At 48.7% G+C, this 23,415-nt stretch overlaps 1 protein-coding gene across 4 annotated transcripts in view; it reads left to right on the forward strand.

The window, feature by feature from the left end:
* Positions 1 to 23,415, forward strand: part of LOC147905803 (Transducin/WD40 repeat-like superfamily protein) — a 375,013-nt gene that overhangs the window by 55,717 nt on the left and 295,881 nt on the right. For 2 of the 4 annotated variants that reach the window (XM_087374750.1, XM_087374741.1), the window contains exons 10-13: positions 5,892 to 6,000; positions 6,079 to 6,139; positions 6,248 to 6,323; positions 15,298 to 15,333. The exons of 1 other annotated variant lie outside the window; for it this stretch is intronic. In XM_087374750.1, coding sequence (XP_087230876.1) covers positions 5,892 to 6,000; positions 6,079 to 6,139; positions 6,248 to 6,323; positions 15,298 to 15,333 — 282 coding nt within the window. The remainder of the gene's footprint in view (positions 1 to 5,891; positions 6,001 to 6,078; positions 6,140 to 6,247; positions 6,324 to 15,297; positions 15,334 to 23,415) is intronic. One more of the 4 variants, XM_087374759.1, reaches the window with a different exon arrangement.

Here is a 23,415-nt window from a genome sequence, read left to right on the forward strand (position 1 = left end):
CTTAGTGCACAGTAATGTTTGTGGTCTGATGCAGACAGCTTCTCTTGGGTGTCACTTTTGTGGATCACTACACCCGAAGCCAAGTGTGATGTCTTTGGGTGCTTGAAGATTCTTTTAGCCATGGCTGAAAATGAGAGTGGATGTAGACTCTTGACCCTCCATATAGATGGGGGGGTGAGTATATGTCTCAAAAGTTTGCTGATTAAAAGGCAGCTAGGGGCATCATTCATCAATACACTCTTCCTTAGACCCCATAAGAGAATGGCGTTGCAGAGTGGAAGAATTGGCCCTTAATTAAAATGGCAAGGCGTATGCTCAAGGGCAAGTCTTTGCCTAATAAATTTTGAGTAGATGCTCTCATGTGTGCAAACTATTTGTTGATTCGGGCACCTACTTGGGCATTAAAGACAATTACACCTTATGAGGCATGGAACCGGTGCTTTCTCACATGAGGGTGTTTGGATCTCTTGCATTTGCTCATATTCCTCTCAGGTGAGGCCTAAATTGCTGTCTAATGCATCTTATCGATCTTGCGATGTAGAGTAGAGCCCTTTTCGGCAAGTTGGTAGTATGTGGACTCACCCCAAGCACGAGCCCTAGAAGCTCTTGCTTCAGCAAGGGATTCTCAGGAACAACCCTTGTGGGCTGTACAGGAGGATTGTTGAAAATGGGGAGAGGGTGAGAGGACACATGATTGGAGACAAAAGCTGAGGCACGAACTGATGTTGATAGATAGATAGATAGTGTATCACAGCAACTACATTGCCTCTTTTATAGGCTGGGCAAGCCTTATCTTCCCACACTGATACCTCATAGATGAGGTCACACACAAGAGAATCTAGATCCTATAATCTAGGGGAGGAATCACACCTACCACATGAGGTGGCACAAGTGGCCTCAAGACTCTTCACACTCACACAACTGTAGGACACTCCTAGGACTCTAGGACCACTAGGACCACACACACTAGGACTCCGATTCCAACAAACCCCCCTTCGGAGCTAGGGTGAAAAACTATGACATCATCCAGACTGTGCATCCCAGGCAATCTCAGAGGCTAACAGCTGAGCATAATTCAGAGGTTGAACCAAGCACTCTCATGGCTTAGGTGTCAATGTGATCAAAGACTCAAATCTGAGCATGGATGCATGACCAACTCATAGGTCTAGGGAGTACACCAACATCCTGGAACTCGGCCAGGCCTGATAAAGGAAAGACATAACAACCCCCCTGTCTCCTAACTGGGTACATGGAAATAAGTGGAGCCTTTTATAGGACAAGGCACACAAAAATGACAAATTATTACATCATTTTAGGGGGACTACCCAAGGCAGAGTACCTAACACACATGACTCTAGAAAGCCCACTCTTCATCTATCACCTCATGGAGAGATAGACCAGAAATAGCAGCAGTGCAGGCTTGTTCCTCAGGTCCAGAAGGTGTAGCTTCATCGTCTTCGTCCTCGCTCTGCTCCGCAACTAGATTGGCATGTTCTTTGGCTTGTACCTTTGCCATTTTCTTGAAGCAACGATCCTCTGGATGGCCAAGTTTCTGACAGTAATTACATCTAAGAGGTTTTCCTTTCTTCGTGGGCTTATTCTTGAGAAAAAATGCTTTGCGAGATTCGAAGGAAGATTCTGCTTTCTCTGTAAGCCTACGGTCCTCATCAATGAGATGAGCTACCATATCCTTAAAGCTCATATTGCGGCTGACTCTTAGGACAGCAAGGATCTCATTGTACTTGGAAATGTCTTCAATACTTGAGAGAAGTACAACAACTTGATCATCATCTTCAACAATGGCTCGAATGGCAGATAATTGTTGGAGGAATGACCCAAGATTGCTCAAGTGTTTCAGTTTCCTTCATCTTGAGCTTGAAGAGTTTTTGTTTGAGAAATACTTTGGAATTATTGATCTTATTTCCAAACAAATTCTCTAATTTTTCCCAAACGTCATTTGCTGTCTTATCAAAAGTCTTATCAAAATCCACATGGTGGATAAGGTTGTCAGCTAAAGCTAGGCCAATGATAGCCATTGCTTTATCATTTTGGTTCTCCCACCAACTGATTCTAGCATCATCACCTTGGGGTTTTGGCTCCTTGCCATTGGTGATATTCCATATGCCTTCTCGCATAAGAAGAAGCCGGAGTTTTGTCTGCCAAGTTGGGAAATTGCACCCTGAGAATTTCTCGATGAACGAGGAGTTTTTTATGCTATCCATTGGTGGGAAGGTCTTAGCTATTATTACAGCCAGTGTCTAAATCCCTTACAATGTTTACTCAGATTTCAAAAAAGGCCCAAATTTTGCATGGTAAAGCTTCAATTATGCCAAAGGAAGACACAGGACAGAAAAGCCCTAAATTTTTGGGTTAGGGTTGCTGCAAAATTAGGGTTTGCAGAAAATTGGGGCTTTTCTAAATTTCTGACAGAAGAGTTCTGGTTCAACGGTTGGGAATCCTCACATCATGAAAACACCCGAAAAATTCGAGAAGTTGAGCATAAATTGTAAAGGGGCGAAAATTAGGGTTTTGGGCAGGAAATCGGTCACGAACAGGGCCTGTGGCAGTCAAAATGATGACTGAATTGATGCAGCATCTGATCCATTCCGACTGAGGGAATTAGGAAAGGGGAGCTGCAACGTGGGCAGAGAGGTGCAGCGTAGAGCAGCAGTTGCGTGGGCAGGAGCTGTAGCGTGGGCAAGAGCTGGAGCAGCAGCGTGGGCAGCTTCGGGTCAGTAAGAGTTGCGTTGACATGCGAGTCGATGGCCACGGCCCTCAGATCGTCAGTCGCCAGTACATGCGAGACGCCGCCAAATCATCGACGGATTTTGACACCTTCGTAGGAGCTGTCGCAGGTCTAGCTACGTGGGCAGTAGGAGAAGTTGTGTGGGCAACTAGAAGCAGCGTGGGTGTACGGGCACTCAGCAGGCTCGAGCAGGTAGAAGATCCGCAGGATGGCGGGCAGAATGGCGCAGCATGAGGGAAGATAGCGGAGAGGCGGCAACAACAATGGGCAAGGTGTGAGCAGATTGCGAGGGAGGCCGACTGCTTCAATCTGTTGCTGGTTGGCAGCTTCTCCAGATCTGGTGGTGCATGCAGCGTAAGTAGAGGCAGCAGAAGAGTGGCGCAGGTGTGGCAGCGAAGGATGGGCAGGACGCTTCCTCCATGACGAGTGCTTCCCCTTTGCTTTCGCTCCCCTTCATACGCAGCTATGGAAGGTAGGTGTGCAGCTCTACGTTGATGAAGCTCATCACCTCAAGGAGAGTCTAAGGAGAAGAGGAGCTCACGAGTAGCTACAAGAGGAGCTCACGAGGAGAGGAATGCCATCAGGCAGGAGCTTCAAGGTGGCTCTGATACCAACTGTTGAAAATGGGGAGAGGGTGAGAGACACACGATTGGAGACAAAAGCTGAGGCACGAACTGATGTTGATAGATAGATAGATAGTGTATCACAGCAAGTACATTGCCTCTTTTATAGGCTGGGCAAGCCTTATCTTCCCACACTGATACCTCATAGATGAGGTCACACACAAGAGAATCTAGATCCTATAATCTAGGGGAGGAATCACACCTACCACATGAGGTGGCACAAGTGGCCTCAAGACTCTTCACACTCACACAACTGTAGGACACTCCTAGGACTCTAGGACCACTAGGACCACACACACTAGGACTCCGATTCCAACAAGGATAATGTCAACAGTGCCACATGTGGATCTTTTGAGATGTTCCCCCCTGAGGGAAGGGCTCCCCCTTGATGAAGCGTCTTCATAAGGTTTGATAGCGTTTCTCTGGTTGGACTCATTCGGGCTAGTTCGATGTGCCTAGAGTAGTCTCTCATATGGCATCCGGATGTTTGGGATTAGGAGGGACTCATGTTGGACAACAGAAACACATTGATTACGCCCAATGGGATAGTGGGCTGGCTAGGTCCTTTGGGACTTCTTGCGGAGGCAGAGTCACGAGGGCAGGAGGGGGACAGGCACGTGAATGGCAGAGATCGACGCGGTAATCCTTGAGGCATAGTGGGAAGGAATGCGTGGGGCCTCGGACCCTATCATTGGAATGTAAAATTTTCGAGGGCCGGGGTCCCTCTCAGGATTCAGCAATCCCTTGGCTCTTTCTAGTGAATACTCTAGAGAGTAGAGACCGGGGGCCTTCTCCAACGGAGATAGTGGGGGACCGTGAGTCGGACGAGATTTTGGGCTCCCTAGAGTGGTAGAGGTTAGGGTAGTGGAGGCTTGGGTAAGGATAGGACCATCGACCAACCCTATCTCAGCAGTTTAAGGGAGGGGTGCGGTGGCGCCTTTGGTTAGGGGAGGGCCGGCCTCCTTGGGACATTTAATGGGATCTGGGTGAGTGGTTTTGGCTCGTACAAGTAAGGCACTCAGACAGGGTGAAGGAGGTGCCCTTTTTCTCATATAGGACTTGTATAGGCCGACGTCTTTAGCTAGAGGCGGTAGCTTGGACCCCCTCGAGAGAGTTTAGGAGGTCCCCCGAGAGGTCATCTCTTGCTTTTAGACAGGTCTCTGGACCAGCCGTAGACCATGGAAGGTCTCCTATTTCTTCTAGCTGGTGGCGCATAGATGCTTGCCCATCAGCCCTTGGTTGGAGCAAATGCGGGTAGACTAGAGTTGCCACGGTTGTGCAGATAAGGTTTTTGAGACGATTCTGCAATGTCTATGGGGCTACCTAGCACCACATGATTTGGTTGGGTGCCCTTCGGATTGTGGCTAGCATGCATAAGATGCAACGGGATTTCACTTGGGGGATGACCGCATGGCTGACGGAAAGGGGGATCATGGCTTCCCATTGATCTAGCCTCTCTTGCATACATGTATTCAAGATAGAGGCACAGGATGCGACGCCTCCTTCCCGCCCATGCCCTTTGCCTTTGCCGGAGGTTAGTGTTTGGGAGATGGTGCCCAATATACTTCTTGGAACATAAGGGTGACCTGTTGCAGTTTGGTGATGGAAGGACATTAGGCTGCCCCATCAGCCACTGCGGTAGACATCTGGCAGATATCATTTACAGCGTGTGCACCATCTGGGAGCAGCGACCGCCAAAAGGCATCTTTATGTTCTTATTGAGCGAGGGATTGGCTGGTTGTATAGACCTCCACCTTGGTTGTTAGCCCCTACTCTAGAGTTTCCCTATTGCTGATTTGTATGGCTGTTTTTTCAAGCATTAATAGAAGTTCTTTTGTTTGGGAAAAAAAGAGTTATAAGTTGGCCAATTTTGGGCAACCAACCAGGTTGCTTGGCTAGTCAACTTAATAGCATGAGCTCTTTACTGGTCAGCCTTGTTTAGCTGGCTGACTCGGTTTGCGTAGTCAACTGCTAGCTGACCTTGTGGTTCAGTGCTTTTGTGATGTTACAACCTTCCACGTAGCTCCTTTTACTGTGGTATGCTGTGGTGCCATCTTCAGGCTTGTCACTTCCCTAACTGTTCATCTCTGAAGTTCAGTAAAGAATTGCACCTTATTTTAGTGGTCCAGATAATTTTAAGAGAATGCCCAACTTGGCTTGCTGACTGGCCTTCATGAGCACTACTTTAAGCCCAAAATGTTCTGTGAAATGGTCATACCAACTTTTTTAAAACTTATGATCAAGATACTCTGTTGTATGTTATGCAGCGTTGTTATGACTAAAGTAGAGTCACTCTAGGTCTTGAATGTGCATTCGCATCAGATAAAGTTAACCTATACCTTTCAACCTGTCTCTATGCACTTTGTTAGTGATGCCGTTCTTGGTGTTGGTAGCTTGTAATGTGCTGGATCTTTTCTTTCTTACAGTTTCTTTGAATAATAGTTATTAACAAATATACTATTAGCTGAACACTGGTTTATTACTCTTAATTGGAAAGCTTACCCAATGTTTTCTTATGGCAGATAGGTAGCAAGGCATTGCACTGCCTTAGTCTAGGTGGGGAAAACTCTGCACTTGTTGCAGCTGGTGGTGCAGATCCAGTGCTAAGGATCTGGGACCCTCGCATGCCAGGTAATCCATCATTAGGGCACCTTTTGATATGCAGGTCTGTTGAAGCTCCTTGACAATTTTTGAACTTTTGGATAACAGGCACCAATACTCCTATTCTTCAGCTGTCATCTCACAAGGCTTGGGTGACTGCTTGTAAATGGTATGTGCATTTCTTTTGAATGTGACATAGACCCTGGATGCAGAAGCATCTTGAAATTTACTTAAAAAAGAATGGAATGATTGGCATCCTTGTTATTGGGGTTTACAGGCACCAAGAGTCTAGGTACCATATCATGTCAGCCTCCCATGATGGTTCAGTCAAGTTATGGGACATTAGGAGCAAGGTATATGTGCTGGTTCAAACATTGCTATACATTTGATAATCAGTCTTATAAAGTGTTGCAAATAGTTGAGTTTTTGCAGAGATAGTTACTTCTTTTTCTTTGCTTTAATAAATGATCATGGCACCTGTGATCGTTTCGGTGGTTTAGTGAATCAGCACCTTATATGGTGGTAGTATCTTTTTATCCTGTTTGACATGGGGGGTGAGGCCGGGGGGTGTTGACTCTTGCACTGCATGTGATCACTGTAGTGTGCAAGCTTATTCAAGATGACCATGCATACCTCATTGCACGGATGCACAAGCAACATTGAGAAGATTTAGGATTCTTCAACAGTGAGAATAGATTGAAGGACGAACAAGAATTCAGGGTTTTGTGGGAGATTCAATGGGAATGCATTTTATGACGAAGGACCCTTGATGGGATTTACATGGGATTTATGACAGATCACATGTCATGAGTCGTTCCAGATTGCAATATTAGTTGGCCACCTTCAGGGAGTCTAAACTTAGTCACAGTAGAGTTTATGTCATCTGTCAGGAGTCGTTCCAGATTGCACTATTAGTTGGCCATCTTCGGGAGGTCTTAACTTAGATGCAGTAGAGTCTAATGTTCTAGAGCCGACTATCAGGATTAAAAATTCACATTGTAGCAAGCCGAAACATATATTTGGTGTTGATTGATTTCCTCTCAGCCAGTACACAATTCATTCAAACATCTTTGATAAAGCTTATTATGATATTTTGGATCAAGCATGCTGAAGAGACACAAGGGGTATGCTCATGAAGATGGGTTGAAATGAGGGATTGATGCCAAGAGAAGCCAATGCCGCCCAGCTCCTGCGAGCTCCCTCCCCCTTCGTTCCCCGTCTACCCCCCCTCGCTTACTGCGCGGCCCTCCCTCTCCCTCCGTCAGCTGCTGCCGCGCAGCCAGCCGCCCCCCTCTCTGCCACGCTCCTCCTCTCCGCCACGCTCCCTCTCTCTCAGCCTCTGCTCCTCCGCCCGTCGCTCCTCCCCTCTCCTCGCCACGCTCCTTCTCCCCGCTCCGCCTCGTTCCTCTCCACTCCGCTCCGCTCACCCCACCCCATCCCACCTCGACCCGCTCCGCTCCACTCAGCCCACCCGCTCCGCTCACCTCACCCCTCTCCACTCACCTCACCCCGCTCCGCTCCGCTCACCTCACCTCACCCCGCCTCGCACCGCTCCGCTCCGCTCACCTCACCTCACCTCACCTCACCTCACCGCTCACCTCACCTCACCTCACCTCACCTCACCTCACCTCACCTCACCGCTCCGCTCTGCTCACCTCACCTCACCTCACCTCACCTCACCGCTCCGCTCCGCTCACCTCACCTCACCTCACCGCACCTCACCCCGCTCCGCTCCGCTCACCTCACCGCCCCCTCTCTTTCTCCTCCTATTCCCCCGCCACCCCGTTAGTCCCCACCCACCTTCTTCCCCCCCCCGCTTCCCCATACCTCTCCCCTTCCTCTTCTTTTCCCTTCACCCACCTCGGGAGTTCGCAGTTAGTCAAGCGATATGGCGGCTACGTGCCCGGAACCGGTGGCCCAGACGGACCCCCCCCCTCCACCAGCCTATCGCGTTACATTGACAGAGCACCAGGTCTCCTTGGTGAAGCAGGCCGCTACGGACTTCTCCCAGACATCAGTTTATGGGAGGGTCATTAGCTACTCCCCTTCACGAGCAGACATCAGGGACTGGTTGCAGTCCACCCTCTATCTCGAGGACAGTCACATTGAGGAGGTTGCACTCATGGGACGTGGCATTTTCTGGCTTAAGCTCTCCTCAGCACAGCCTGCGAGCGACATGGTCAGGCGATCCCCTACTTCTATGGGTGGGAAGATCATCCTCATGGTCCCTTGGTACAGGGGATTCAGTGTAGCGGACTTCGATGCCCGCTTTCGTATTCCTCGACACCCAGTTACCCTTATCTTCCCAGGTCTCGCAACCGAGCTTCGCCCGATCATCAAGGACCTGGGGGCGCACTTTGGTTGGCCTATGCAGGACACCTACGTTGATGCGGCGGCAGCCCAAGGGGTGCCACGTGTCAGAGTGGCAGTCCTTGATCCACAGAGCATCCCCTCGGAGTTCGAGATAGAGACAGACACAGGTGTGGTGACGCAGCGCATTCTGGTCACTGGTCGCCCAAACCAGTGTCTGAGATGCCATGGCTTCGGGCACCAGGCTCGCTCATGTCCTCGCTTCACGGGTACAGACCCTCAGAAGACCCCCGTTCAGGCAGCTCAGGCAGGCCCCAAAAAACCTTCCCAGCCACAGCAAGAGCCCCCTCAGATGATCCCTACTCATCAGCAGCCCGGTAAGGGGAAGGAGAAGGGAAAGGAGAAGGTAAGCCAGCCTCCCCCTCATCCTTCACCCCGCCCTCCCCCCCCTCCCCCCTCCTCCTCGATTCTCCGACCCCTACCCCCTCCAGGATCCCCCCCCGCACCAGTGGTTTCCGCGCCACTCTCTTCCTCGAGCATGATCTAGAAGGAATCCCCCCCTCCACCTGCGCCACCTGCAGCCCCGAAGCCAGCACAGACCTCACCCTCGTCTATCCCTCCGGGCCCGACGGCGGGGATAGGCCCTTCCCCACAGGTGGCCAGCACCCCTCCCTCCGGTTCAGACTCCTCATCTTCGTTCCCAAGCCCAAGGGCTGCTCCTAGAGCTCTTCCATTGGAGTTTTACCGAGCAGGTCCTTGGGACTACTTGGATGCAGCGGGTATTGGCTCCTTTCCCGCATGCCTAGACATCAGCATCTTCTTCCTCCGCAAGGGAGCGGAGGGTAAGGTGTCCATTCTGGCTCCACACGATGGTCCTAGCTATTCCTTCACTATCTCCAGTGAAGGGAATGAGCAATGGATGAATGAAAATGTTTGGGAGATGATACGAGACCAGACCCAGGAGCAGGTGCAGGACTAGATTGGTAGCAGAGCAGCGGAGCTTCTTCAACAGCAGTGGCAGGACGGTGATGTTCGTCTGCGTTGGCGCCACAGCGCCAAACGTTTCCGACTCTTGGTCATTATTAGACCACCGCTGGAGTGGGCCTACGTGGAAGGGCTTTGCCCCTGGAGGACTTGAGAGGTTGCGAGCTTCTACAACATTTCCTTGGCAGAGGCGTCGAGCTAGTTAGAGAGAGCTTACCACCACGGGACGAAGGGTCTTTCCCCTCTGCTGAAGGTTTTAGAGGATGGGTCCGATGATCCGACCTCTCCTTCGAAACCTTCACAGAAGCGCCTTCGTCTCCACACAGGACATCCTCCGACCACTTCGACTTCGACCGCAAGCAGACAGCTGTTTGTGGCCCACCTTCCCTCCTCATGAGTTTACGCATTATCTCTTGGAACGTTAACGGGTTCCACTCATCAGGCACCCGTGGCCCGAGGAAGATGGTGCTCAGACAGGAGCTCCAGCCAGCTTTGGTGGAAAGGTAGATGTGCTCCTACTACAGGAACACAAGCTTTCGGTTTCACAGACCAGTATTTGTGGGAAGGTTCTCACAGGACGCTCCCACACCTACTGGGAACCTTCGATTGGCGAGCAGGGGAGAAGCGGAGGTGTCTGTACCTCCATCGACGCTTCTCTAGTTCAGCATGTGTTTGGTTTTGGCACTTTGATCCCAGGACGTGCGCTTTGGGTGGGCTTGCATATTGAGGGATCCCGCATCGGCATCCTCAATATCTACGCCCCGACTGATCTCAGACGTAGATCCGTTTTTTGGAGATCCTTGACAGACCTGTTGCCAGAGATGGACTCTTGGATTGTAGGAGGGGACTTCAACAACCTTGAGACCTTTGAGGATCAGCAGGGAAGGGGCCCAGAGTTCCTCGGTATAGCTCAGGCAGAGCAGGCAAATTGGGACTCCTTCCTCTTTTCAGTGGGAGGTCGGGACAATTGGAGGGTGCCTTCCTTTCGCAGATGGCCTGGGAGTCTGGACTTCTCTTGGGGTTACAGGAGGGAGGGAGGCAGACTCCTGGAGCGGCTGGACCGTTTCTATGTCAGTGATTGGGCGCTTGGCAGAGGAGGAGAGTCAGGAGTGGTTCCAGGGAAGACACTTTCAGACCATGCCCCAGTCATCCTAGTCCTGGACTCGGCCTCTCAGTCCTCACCTCCACGTTCATGCTGGATCCCAGATTCCATCTACATCAGAGCAGCGGTTCACAGCAGGATAGTGGACCTTTGGGAGCAGGAGTGGGACCCTACCAGGGATATGGCAGCATAGGTAGCTCAGGCACTTGCTGAGTCTAGCCGCATTTGCCAGCAAGAGGCGATTCAGGTCAGACAGCGGTGTTGGGCGCGGGAGAGGGATCTCAGACGTGATCTCGCCTCGATTCAGAGGATGCAGCAGTCTTCTCCAGGCTCTGAGGAGCTCAGACAGCAAGAGGTTCGGGCCCGAGCCATGCTAGAGGAGATCACCCAGCGTCACTCAGAGTTTTCATTTCATGCTTCCAAGTCCTTCTGGGCTAGGAAAGGCGACAAGATGTGCAGAGAGTTCTTCAAGACTCATGGATAGAGGTCAGCAGGGGAACAGCTCCGTTCTCTTAGGGCACAGGATGGTAGTGTCAGGACAGATCCAGATGAGGTCCGGGACTTGGCGACATACTTCTACAGATCATTATTCTAGCAGGAGCCCCGAGACCCTCGTGGCCGCATTTGCAGGGAGGAGGTGTGGAGATCTACACCGAGACTCGTGCAGCCCAGCATGAGCGACACCCTTCTCGCACCTTTCACTGTTGCGGAGATGCAGGATGCGGTGAGTGCTATTGATGGGCAGAAATGCCCAGGTGAGGATGGCCTCTCTAGAGCTTTCTTCACCACCTTTTGGGAGCAGATCCACCGGCCCTTGCTCGCAGCCTTCCAGCACATCTTCTTCAGTGGGCAGATGCCAGAGAGCCTTGCGACAGGCCTGATTTGCCTCATCCCCAAAGGGGGGGACCGCCAGGAGATCAGACAGTGGCGCCCAATCACCCTCCTCCCGACCGCCTACAAAATCCTCGCCAAGATGATCAGCAGTCGCATCCGCCCCCTGCTACACGACTTGATTCATGACACCTTCTTGTCACTGCTTGGTATGTGGCCTCTTGCTGGTGTTTCTCGAGGTCTTGTGTAGCCCAGCTGAGGAGATTGGTGCGGAACTTCCTATGGTCTGGTTCAGACGGTTCCGGAGCTAGGGTCGCTTGGCAGACGGTCATTCTCCAGGCAGAGGGCGGCCTCGGCATCATAGATCCAAAGCTGCAGAGTCAGGCACTTCTTGGCAAGCTAGTCATCCGCGGTTTGACCCCAGGAGGACAGACGTGGAAGCTCTTGCTACAGCATGGTCTCAGTGGGTGTACTCCCCAGAGAGGGGGTGTTTGGCAGCCTTCTATCCGATGGATCTTCACTTCAGCTCCTTTGACTCAGCCCCGTTCCCCCTTCCTCTGTAGCCTCATTTCGGTCTGGAGGAAGTTGCGACACAGCCTTTCCCAGGTTCCCCCTAGCTGTCGAGAGGAGACAGACAGACAGCCTTTGATCTGGAGCAGCCAGGTGACAGATGATACAGGTCGTCAGCTTGGAGAGAGATCCCATATCCCTTGGGCGCTCTGGGCGCGTGGGCCCGCGCGCTCGTTCCGGGTTTGGAGAGATGCCTACAGTCACATGAGCCCAGGCGAGCTGGCAGCAGCAGTAGGTACGGCACGTGGGATCCAGGCTCGGCGAGCGGAGATTGATGCTGCCATCCCTGCAGGTTGGAGGATTCCCGTAGGCACCGGACAGCTCTTCCCGGGAGATGAGAGGTGGCTAGGACAGTTCACTCCACGAGGCATTCCTTTGGTGGTGGCAGGCCTCTTCTCGGACTCTTCGATACACTTCTTCTCCATCACTGATGACAGTCGCCTACAGAGCAGAGAGGCTGTGATCGACCCCCAGCTTCCCTGGCAGCACCTTCGCATTGTAGGGCTGCAAGGGAAGACGTGGCATATAGATCCCCTGATTTATGCAGGACCAGGATTGGAGACTCTGGATATGGGAGGGCCGCTCCTTGTCAGAGGTGGAGTGGGACCCAGGGGAGTGGCGTTGGCCACCATCGGAGACCTCAGAGAACCCTACCCCCTTCTTTTCTTACAGTGCACGCACGGGTCGGCGTGCTCTTGGGGCTCTCCAGCGTGGGCTACCCACACAGGCACATAGGTGGTATGCCTAGGGGATATCCTTGGTCTTTCTTCGCACTTTCTGGAAGACTCTTTGGGCTAGTTGGCGTCTGAGGAAGATCTCTTACTTCCTTTGGATGGTGGCACACAAGGGGCTTCCAGTAGGCAGCTGGCTGAGACAGATGGGGCAGGAGGGGCATTGCCAGATCCGTTTTCAGGAGGAGGAGTCCCTGAAGCATTGCCTTGGAGCTGCTCGCATGCGCAGACGGTTTGGAAGGGAATCATGGGGATCTTAGCTAGGGCTACACCCGAGCTAGGACCGATCACTTCGGGAGCCGTTTATTGGTGCAGCACTGAGCCGGGACATCACTTGGCCTATGAGTTCTCTAGACAGGATCCGGTCTTTTTCATCACGCAGGCCACTTGGGCATACATGGACAGCTTCCCATGGCATCTGACAGAGACAGATGCAGGAGCGATGCCTCGGCACCTAGTTTGGGAGATCATAGGGAGCATCGCAGGCTGCCTATTGTGGTCATACAACAACTGTGCTTTTATTCAAGGGCGTATTTATCCTCACCAACAAGCTTATTTCAGCTTTATCTGGACTTCCAGATGCGTGCAGACTGTAGGGGCTCAGACTACTTCTACTACCCAGACCCTAGCAGATATCTGGAGCACGATCATTCACATGCTCAAGGGTCAGTGGGATCAGATTCAGGGAGAGTCCCGGGCAGGGAAGGAAAAGAGACGACGTTTCCTTCGCGACTGGGACCACCGGGAGTTATTCTTCCAGCACTCCACTCAGAGTCTTCAGTGGCATTACGCTCCTTCACCGTGGCTGTTTGTCCACTCTCCGATGATTATGCCCTAAGAGGCTTGTATTTAGCATTTTGACTTCTCGGGCTGAATCCGTTTTGTGATTACAGCCCGCTGGCCTTTAGGCCTTCTTGTACTCTCGCTTTCAAGTAATATAACTAGCACTACTTTTTGCGCAAAAAAAAAGAAGCCAATGCCCTTACCAGAAGACTACGCTAAACCTTTGAAAGTGCTGACTTTTTTGGGGTTTTTTTTTTGAATTTTTGATTAATTTTAACAATTGTGTCTCTTGAGCATTTGGTCTTTCCTCGGGAATGATTGAAGCAACCTGTCGATGAAATTTTTAGCTCATTACACAAGATGCTGACTTTACGTTTACAAACTCGCATGGCTCCAGGCAAGTTTCTGGGGTCACCTTCCTAAAGGTGATGGACAAGTGCAAGGTATGTGAGTATAGCAAAGGAAACAAAAGAAGAAAGAAGAAGAAGAGAGAGAGAGAGAAAGGGAGAGAAAATGATGGCCAAATTTTTGAAATTGCTATAATCGGTTTTAGCTTCTTACAAAAATCCCCATCGCTAAGGCCTATCCCAGGGGCAGGCCAACAAATGCTATTGTGTTTTTAGAGGATGAGTTTGGGCATGTTCCTGGATTCATCTAGATATATAAATATATGAGTCATATTAAGAAGGTTTCAAGAATATAGAAATCTCTTTGCTTGAAACTTGGGTCATCAATGGCAATTCACAACATGAATACCACTCACAAGGAAAAGCCTTTATTTTCTGAAAATGTATGCGGGCTGTCTTGCAAATGATCTTCCAAATGAATATGTTAAAGGACTTGAGGACCACAAGATTGGAGTAGCACTTAAACGGTTATGCCCTAAATGATCCTCCAAATAAGGTAACCAAATCTTAACAAGCTGTGATATTCAAGCCAGTGCAAGGATTTCTTCAGAAAGACCTTGTGCACTCAGTAGCTCACTGTTGTGTTCATTGTCTTCTTGGTTCAAAAGAAGTGCAGCCATTTGAGAAAATGTGCAATTGGGGCTTTATGGGGCCAGGGTTGTCTGACTCAGTTCCCTTATGCTGCCCTTAGTTGGCCACTTTTAGGCACCTATTTGGAGCCCCTTGAGGGCTACATACAGTGGACTTGAAGTCCATACTCTTATGGCCTGGTGCTTCCATTTGTAAATATTATTTGTTAAGGTATGCACTTCATATTCCATTATGACTTCATTCTAGACATGATTCTTTTCAAACGAGGCCTCTCGTATTGGGGATTTTCTTGGGCAACTCTTTTTTTCAACATGGCGCAGTGCTTGGTGGATAATAGTTTGTGCTAAACATTTAAGGGATAGTAACTTGTTTCTTCGCAAGATTGTATCTAGGACGGCTTTCAAGGCTTGTGAACTGTTGTAAATCAATGCTAAATGAGAAAGAGTAAAGTGATCAAAGTTGGGAGCTCAAAGAGTGTTGCTCCTGTGAGACAGATTATCTGCCCTTGAAGGACAAAGGGTAACAGTCACATGGTACTATTAAAATATTGGAGTTGAAAGAGGTGGTTTAAGTCCTCCAGGGAGAACTTGTACAAGGGTCACGAGAACAATAAAGAACAAAGTGAAGTATCTTAATAGGCGCCATGTTGAGAATAGAGAGTATCTTACATTTTTTCAGTTAACAAACAAGACTTAAAGCCTGGCATGTCACATCAATCTGTGTTCATTTCTGTGGAAAGCGAGGTCTGAGGGCCTTGCTCAGCATAAGTTACATCTCTTCCTACATTTTGTCCTGATAATGTGACAGTTTTTTTGATGTTTCTTCTTGGGTAATTGTATTTCATAATTAATGAGGAAAAATTATGTTCCAATGTGTTCAGTAGAGGTGTAAGTCTCAAACTTTTACCCTGAATTGCTTCTAACCGGTCAATGATAAAGAATGCCCTCAACATTTTTATTATGGTTTCTGTCAATTTGTACACTCATTAGCTCATCTGTCCCAATGGTTTTGGATGCAGATCCCTTTACAGACAATGGAAGCCCACAAAGATAAGGTATGGTCTGTGCACTTCTTCACAATATTGATGTCCCCTTGTACTTGAAAGGAATAGCTTATCATTCCTTGTACTTGAAAGGAATAGCTTATCATTCCCATCATCACATTAGATTCAGGCAGAATGATCGCTATGTGCTTCCTTAGCTCGTATGACTGCAAGGCCCACCCTTTTCGCTTGCTTCCTGAGCTCGTATGACTGCAAGGCCCTGTAATGAGGGGGAAAAAGAGGCCAAGTTAGAGGCCCTTTAGGGGGAAAATGTGGAGGGACTATATAAGTCTCCATCCACCCCCTACTATGGACTTTTTGGATGTGACATCTAATCCTATCTACTCTCCCTTCCTCCTTCCTGCCTACGCTCACTCACTCTCTCTCTCTTCCCTACTCCCTCTCAATCTCTCCCTCTCTTCCTACCTCATTCCCTCTCTCCTACCCTTCCTCTCCCTCTTCCCCTCTCTCTCTCTCTCTCCCTTCTGCTCCTCTATTCCCCCTTCTCCAAATCTGTCCCTACCCCCTTCTCTACATTGGTATCAGAGCTCCTTGCCTACATTCGAGCTCTCTCTCCAAGGCCAGTCACCATGGCACGTGGCGATACATGAGGGATTCGCCTCATAAACCAACCACTTGGAGGGGTTTCAAAGAATTGATGGTCACTACATTTGTATCTCCACTTGTATTGGATCAATACTTGGCTGAATTTTATGCCTTGACACAGACCGGTACGATCCAAGAGTACTTGCAACGTTTTTGGAGGCTTTCCCTGTTTGTGCAAGATGTATCTGAAAAGGGAAACTTGCTGCGTTTCATCCATGGGTTAAGTTCTTCTCTCGTTGCAGAAGTATTCAAGCCTAAATATGCTGGCAAGCACAGAAATGCCATGGGCAGCTTGTATGCTATGGGGTATGACACTGAGTCGAAGCCTAAGTTTGCTGATTGGACTGACAAGAAATCTGCAGCAGCGCCATTTCCACACTTTCCTACTGTCTCGGGTAGTAAGATGATGTATGCCAGGCCTTACAAGTATCCTGATGCCAAGCCTGGAGGCAAGCCTACTACTGGAAATGAGCAGGCTGAGATAAAACAGCATACACGGGCAATAATGGACAGTAGAAAGAAGGCCAACTTATGTTTTAAATGTGGCGAGAAATGGACTTCTGAGGACAGGAATGTGTGCAAGATGCGCAACAGTGGTACTGCCAAGCTCAGCATGATCATTGACCTCTCAGATGACGAGGAATTGTTTGATGCCCCAGGTTCTTTGGATACGTCTCAAGATGAGACTCCTGACACTGGAGCCACGAAGGGCACCGACTTTCCTTTTGATCCTGGTGGTGCTACTGCGCATGACACTCATGCTTCACATTCGTATGAGATTCTACCCACTGGTGGCATGAGAGGCCGTAGGCCAACACTCTTTTCTGTGGAGCATCAGGATGCGGTACCTTTTTATGCACGTGAAGATCCAGGTGGTAATGCTCCCGTGAATGAGGATGAGGTTTATTGGGATGCCCAGCCAACACTTTATACTATTTCCATGCATGCCTTGATGGGTGCCAAAAGTGCTGATACTATCAGATTAGTAGGGATGATTAATGGCAGGATTGTGCATGTGTTGGTGGACAGCGGTAGCACCCACAGTTTTGTTAACTGCAAGACCTTACAGAGGGTTGGACTGATTGCTATTGAGATAGACCATGGGCTGAGAGTAGAAGTGGCCAATGGACAGCATATGATCAGTAGATCTTGTTGCCAAGATGGAAGGATTAAGTTCTCTGATGACTATACTTTTGCAAGTGATCTCTTGGCAATTGACATGGGCCCAATAGATTTCCTGGGCTGTGATTGGTTGCAATCACTGGGCAAAATCAGCATGGATTTCAATGCCTTAACACTCAGCTTTGTCCACAAGGATGGATCAGTTACAGTGCAGTATTACAGCTCCTAAATTGCAGGCCATTTCAGCAAGACAGTTGGCCAGAGAGCTCAAGAGGGGCAGCGCCATATATGCATTAAATGTGTCAGTAACTAAAGAGGGTGACACTCCCCGTGTTGATGATTGTGATATGCAGAGATTGCTCTCAGAGTTTGCAGATGTGTTTGCTGATTTGCCATCACAGTTGCCTCCGAGAAGAGATGTAGATCATGCCATAGTCTTGGAACCTGGCAATAAGCCAATCAATAAGGCCCCATACCGACTCTCTAAGGTAGAACGGGAAGAAGTGGCAACTCAAGTGAGGGACTTACTTTAGAAGAGTTTCATCACTTAGCACTTCTCCTTTTGCATCCCCTGTACTCCTGGTGAAAAAGAAGGATGGTTCTTACCGTATGTGTATTGACTACAGAGACTTGAATAAGGTCACCATCAAGAACAGGTTTCCAATCCCTAGGATAGATGACCTGTTGGATGAACTCAAGGGTGCTTAGTTTTTCACTAAGATTGATTTGAGGTCCGGCTGTCATCAGATTAGAATGAAAGCTGGGGATGAGCACAAGACAGCCTTTCGCATAGAGAAGGGACTGTATGAGTTCAAGGTGATGCCTTTTGGATTGACCAAAAGAGCAAGGATGGCATTCGAGTGGATCCTGCAAAGGTGAAATGCATTGTTGATTGGCCGCAGCCATGCAACCCTACTCAGTTGAGGGGATTTCTAGGTCTTGCTTCCTTCTACAGGCGCTTTATTCGCAAGTTTGCCAAGCGGGCAGCCCCTCTGACAGACCTTTTGAAGAAGGATGCTTTTATGTGGTCTACAAATGCACAGTGCAGCTTTGAAAACCTGAAATTCACCCTCACTCATGCTCCTGTGTTGGTATGCCTTGATTTTTCATGTACTTTCATTGTGGAGGCAGATGCCAGTGGCAGAGGATTAGGGGCTGTGCTAAGATAGGAACATGGGGTAATTGCTTTTGAAAGCAGGAAATTGGATGCCAAGGAACTAGATTATCATGTGTATGATCAGGAAATGTTGGCTATCCTCCATGCTTTCGAAAAATGGCACCACTACCTGTACGGTAGCAAAATCAAGGTTAAGACAGATCATAGGACACTCAGGTATTTCCTTACGCAGCCCAACTTGTCAATGAAGCAGAAGAGGTGGCTGGCTAAGGTTTAGTCTTATGATTTTGATATCGAGTACAGGAAGGGGAAAGAAAACGTGGTTACAGATGCCTTATCCGGTATGTGGGCTTGCAGTTTGTCTGCCATTTCTACCATCTACCAGGAGTGGATTCATGGTATTCAGGAAGAATACATGCAGGATTCTAAGGCAGCTTCCATATTTATGGAGTTACAGAGGCCATCGAGCTAGGGGCATGCTGAATTTAAGCTGCATAATGGGCTGTTGTGGTGCAAGGACAGAATTTACTTGGTGCCAGATTCAAAGTACCGACTGCTGGTCTTATAGGAAATGCACTCATCTCCTATGGCAGGACATGCGGTATTACTAAGACATATGGAAAAGTTAAACAGAGCTTTATCTGGGATGGCTTGTGGCGGGATGTAGTTAAATTTGTCAGTGAATGTTTACCCTGCCAGCAAAATAAAGTGGACAGCCGGTCACCCGCGGGTCTTTTGCAGCCATTACCTATTCATAATGTTTTCCATGTGTCCTTGCTGAAGCCACATGTCGGACAGCATGTCCAAGTCCTTCCTGAGCTACCACCTATGGATGAGGAGGGCCACATACTCTATGTTCCGGAGCGAATCATGGGTTTTAGGGATCACGTACTCCGAAACAAAGTCTACACCAAGTATCTTATCAAGTGGCAAGGACTCCCTGAGGATGAGAACTCATGGCAGCTAGAGAGCATTGTCCAGGACAACCCCTATCTCCTACCGGGCTGATTATTATTTGCTGTTTGCTGCACCTATTTAACAGCCCACATATAGGGCAAAATTCTATGGGAAGGGATGGCTGTAATGAAGGGGAAAAAGAGGCCAAGTTAGAGGCCCTTTAGGGGGAAAATGTGGAGGGACTATATAAGTCTCCATCCACCCCCTACTATGGACTTTTTGGATGTGACATCTAATCCTATCTACTCTCCCTTCCTCCTTCCTGCCTACGCTCACTCACACACACTCTCTCTTCCCTACTCCCTCTCAATCTCTCCCTCTTCCTACCTCATTCCCTCTCTCCTACCCTTCCTCTCCCTCTTCCCCTCTCTCTCTCTCTCTCTCTCCCTTCTGCTCCTCTATTCCCCCTTCTCCAAATCTGTCCCTACCCCCTTCTCTACAGGCCCACCCTTTCCGCCTGCTTGCCTCTTGATCTACTGTCTTTCCTTTGCATTGCTATCTCCTTCTGCCCTCCTCCTGCCCCCGCCTCTTGGCCCTCACTTCCTTCTCCTTTTCACTCGTATTCCTTATTCCACCGCCATTCCGCAGCTTCCTCTCTCTCTCTCTCTCTCTCCCTTGTGTGTGAATTATTATTGGTTAAAGATTGCTTCCACTGATGTAGCCCGTAGCATGAGGCACTTCAAGCAAAGAATCTTTTGAGATTCGATTCTCATATATCACGAGTCAAAGAGGCTTCGTGTTATACCAGTTCATAAACAAATTTTGGAACCATAGTGTTTAAAGTTGCACAATCAACAATTGCGCTGTCATCAAAATATTTGGATATGCTACATGAACTCAGCCATAGGTCACAGTACCTTCATGTTATTGAGGTACAAAAGGTTACAGAACCTCAAGCTGATTTTTATGGTTAACGCATTGATAGATAACTTGAGCTACATAAATCTTGCTAAATCTTCTTGAACAATTGATTCTGCAATCAAGATCTGGCACAGTCTAGTTATGTGCTTTTGTTCCATGCATACATGCATTTCAGAAAGTCAAAATCAACAGTTTTATTGTCTTTTTCTGATGACATGGACACCTATTGCAATGAGCAGTTTTATGAAGCGAAACTGAGGATCCAAGAGCTCTGGAGCCATCACAACCAACACCTCCACAAAGGAAAGAGAGATTCCCAAAGAGTACCTACAGACCTGTAAGCTTTAGAGCGTTATAAACTCACAGCATACTAGTCGACGAGGTGCTCAAGCACACCTACGATATTAGTTGCAGTCACACAAATACTATTCATCCCATTCTAACCAAAGCAAAGAAAGTATGCGACATTGTGATGAATCTGAAAAGACTCTTTTATTCATAGGTAGATGTGCGACAAGATAGACGACCTCCTACTCATGCTTACCAGCCTTGTTGCAGGTTCTACAAGCTATAGACTCAAAGACTGACTCATGTACGGATTCTAGAGAAAGATGGACTTGCTTTGCGAGTCGTGACACACCACGAGCTGCTTGAGAGTCGACTCTCATGAGCAATTCAACCTACCCAATCTGGGCCTGCGCAGGCCAAAAAGAAGCAGCTAGATCGCCATCCTCCCGGTCTTGTAGGAGCCAATGTCCATTCGCATCACGAACAGTTGCCTGCTTACCATGCAGGATCCAAATGGCAGCCATGCACTGCCCAGCTGCCATGCCACGTGATTCATGTACTACACAAGCCATTGAACACGTAGTAGAGCCGAATCTCCATGAGTTGACGATGTCTGCCAGCCAATGAGCCTAAGGGTCCTTCCACCCTTCCAATCATTTAGCCAACAAGACAAGCCCCCTAGAGCAGATTTCCTAACATTCCCCCCCAAATCCGAGCAGGGAAGAAACACCAAACAAGAACAATCTTGCGATATCAAACTTCAACCTGAAAAACTGAGCCACCGAAATCTTCTAAATAGACTAAAAGATGATCTATCCACGAAGAGCCAAGGCCAACTAAAAACACTGCACGCTTACGAAAGTTCTAGAACGCCCTGTCATGATCATCAATTTGTGTTTCCAAAAGTCTTGCAGGTTCATTCGGAGGTCCATCAACTGTACACACCTTTTCTTTGGAGTTCCCAAGCTGCTTATCTTTCGGTTGTTTGTAGAGAAACCATTCGGTATGGCCTTCCTTCCCACAGTAGTGACATATCCATTGGTCCTTCCTCACCTCTTTAGTATCCTTTCACTTCTCTTTAACCATATCAGCTGGTTCACCGACAGGGAGATTGGACTCCATGCGCATAAACTCAAGTCCTTCTGAATTTACACGTAAGTTCTGAACCAAAGCAGGATACGTGATAAAGGCAGAAAGAAAGAAAGAAAGAAAGTCAGTCTATTTATGTCCACGGGAGACCATAGGTCTATGGGACAATAGAAAAACCATCTAGTACTTCAGCTTAGGGAGGGCACATGGCAGCTCCCAGGGAGTGCAAAAGGCAGCTCCAAGTATTTAGAGTACCTACATTATGACTTGGAAAAAACATATAATTGGCCATTCATAAGTTTAAGACTGAGAGTCTTTTGGCTTGGATTTAAACTCTTTAATGAGTGTTCCGCCCTCACGGTATACAGCCATTTTCCATCATTCCTAGCAGCCTTGACCTTAGCTAATTCCGCTGCCTTACTTTTCAATTGAGATCGTGTAAGTTCTTCAACTATCCATATCTTAGCTCCTTTCAGCTTTTAGGATTGTCAGAGAAGCTTGACCCGTAGATCCCATGAGTTAAGCCTAATGATAGCATGACCCGTAGATCCCGTGAGTTAAGACTGTAAGATACGAGTTGCTCTGGGTTCATCATCATCATCAAGAGCATCATACTTATCAACCATCCAATCTAGGTTAGGCATGGCTTCTTTGACATGTGCTAAGGTGTGGCTGAAAGAGTCCTCCTCTTTCTACCATCCTTTGGGGAATTTCCCTATTCTGATCTTCAAAGCATTACCACGCCTAGCTGCATGTTCTTTAATCTCTTCTTGAATGTCTGCCTTATTTACCTTTGCATCAAACTTCACAATGAGTCCCTTCTTAGCGGTCTGTACTTTAGTGTGAACTAAATCTTTGACTATGGAGACTAGCTGCGAGGTAGGGGGGAAGCCTTGCAAGACTTTACAACCTCATCCTCATCGATTGTTGCCTGCTTGCCAGGTCCTTCTAGAACGTGAATTCTAACTATTCCATCCACCAGTTGCATCTTTAACTCTCTGACCTGTTCTTGTAGATAAAAAATCTGTTCATGGTGCCCAATGATGGGTCGGTCCAGACCTCCTCGTAGGTATGTGTGTGCATACGGAGAGGGTGTCTCGGCTGTAAGATATTGGGTATTCACATACGGAGATGGTGTCAAAGCTGCAACTGTGGCGTATTGGGCCCTGCTGTTTGAGGTTGTTGGGGTTGAGGGGGGTGACTTTGAGGAAAGTCTCGGCCATTCCTTGCTGGCCATGTTTGTTGCTACCCCTTGGTTGAGCTAACCCTCCGATTGGGTTGGTTCAGCCCAGCTAGGGGTTAACCCCTGTCAAGGTTGGGTCAGGTCAGGGGCAACCTAGGTTAGGTTAGATTAGGTTTTTTTTTTTTTTTTTTTTTTTTGGGGGGGGGGGTGTTTTTGCTGTCAACACAGTTGGAAGGGGGGGTAGAGTGTCTTGGTTGCTGTCGGCGGTGGCGTTGTTGGTGCTATTGGCGGCACCTACTGCTACTGGTTGAGGCCTGCAAGGGCTAGCTGAGGTTGGCGAGGGCTGACGACGGGCTGGTTGAGGCTGGTGAGGGCTGGTTGAGGAGCTAGGCCGACGGGAGAGCTGGCCGACGAGAGAGCTAGGTGACGGGAGATTTAGCCGATAGGATAGGGAGACGAGGAGCTAAGAGAAGTATTGCCTTCGAGTCTTCATCATCAACTTTTGATCCAAGTGCTGTCAACTGCTTCAAAATTAATTGCATCAGATTTAAACAAGTGCCGAGGCTCTTAGTATCTCCCACTCGAAAGCCGAAAATTCTTGTTTCAGCAAAGCCTTCGAATTCTTCATCTTGGTTCCAATAATGTTTCAAGTACTCCCCAATTATCTGCTGCAGATTTCGTGATGTCCATGTGCTGAAAGTATTCATGGACCAATGCTCTTCCCAGTATGCCTACAACCTTCTCATTTTTATACTCCCAAGCAGACAACTTGTCGGCTTTATTGCCCGAGCCCTTGGGTTTCTTCTCTGTCCGTGAGACCACTCCCATAGGCCTTTCTGCATGAGATACAACCTAGTGCTCAGCTTCTACG

The sequence above is a fragment of the Dipteris shenzhenensis genome, chromosome 1 (assembly GCF_047967505.1).
Source record: "Dipteris shenzhenensis isolate YYH24624 ecotype China chromosome 1, Dip_SZ_1.0, whole genome shotgun sequence".
Classification (NCBI taxonomy): domain Eukaryota; kingdom Viridiplantae; phylum Streptophyta; class Polypodiopsida; order Gleicheniales; family Dipteridaceae; genus Dipteris; species Dipteris shenzhenensis.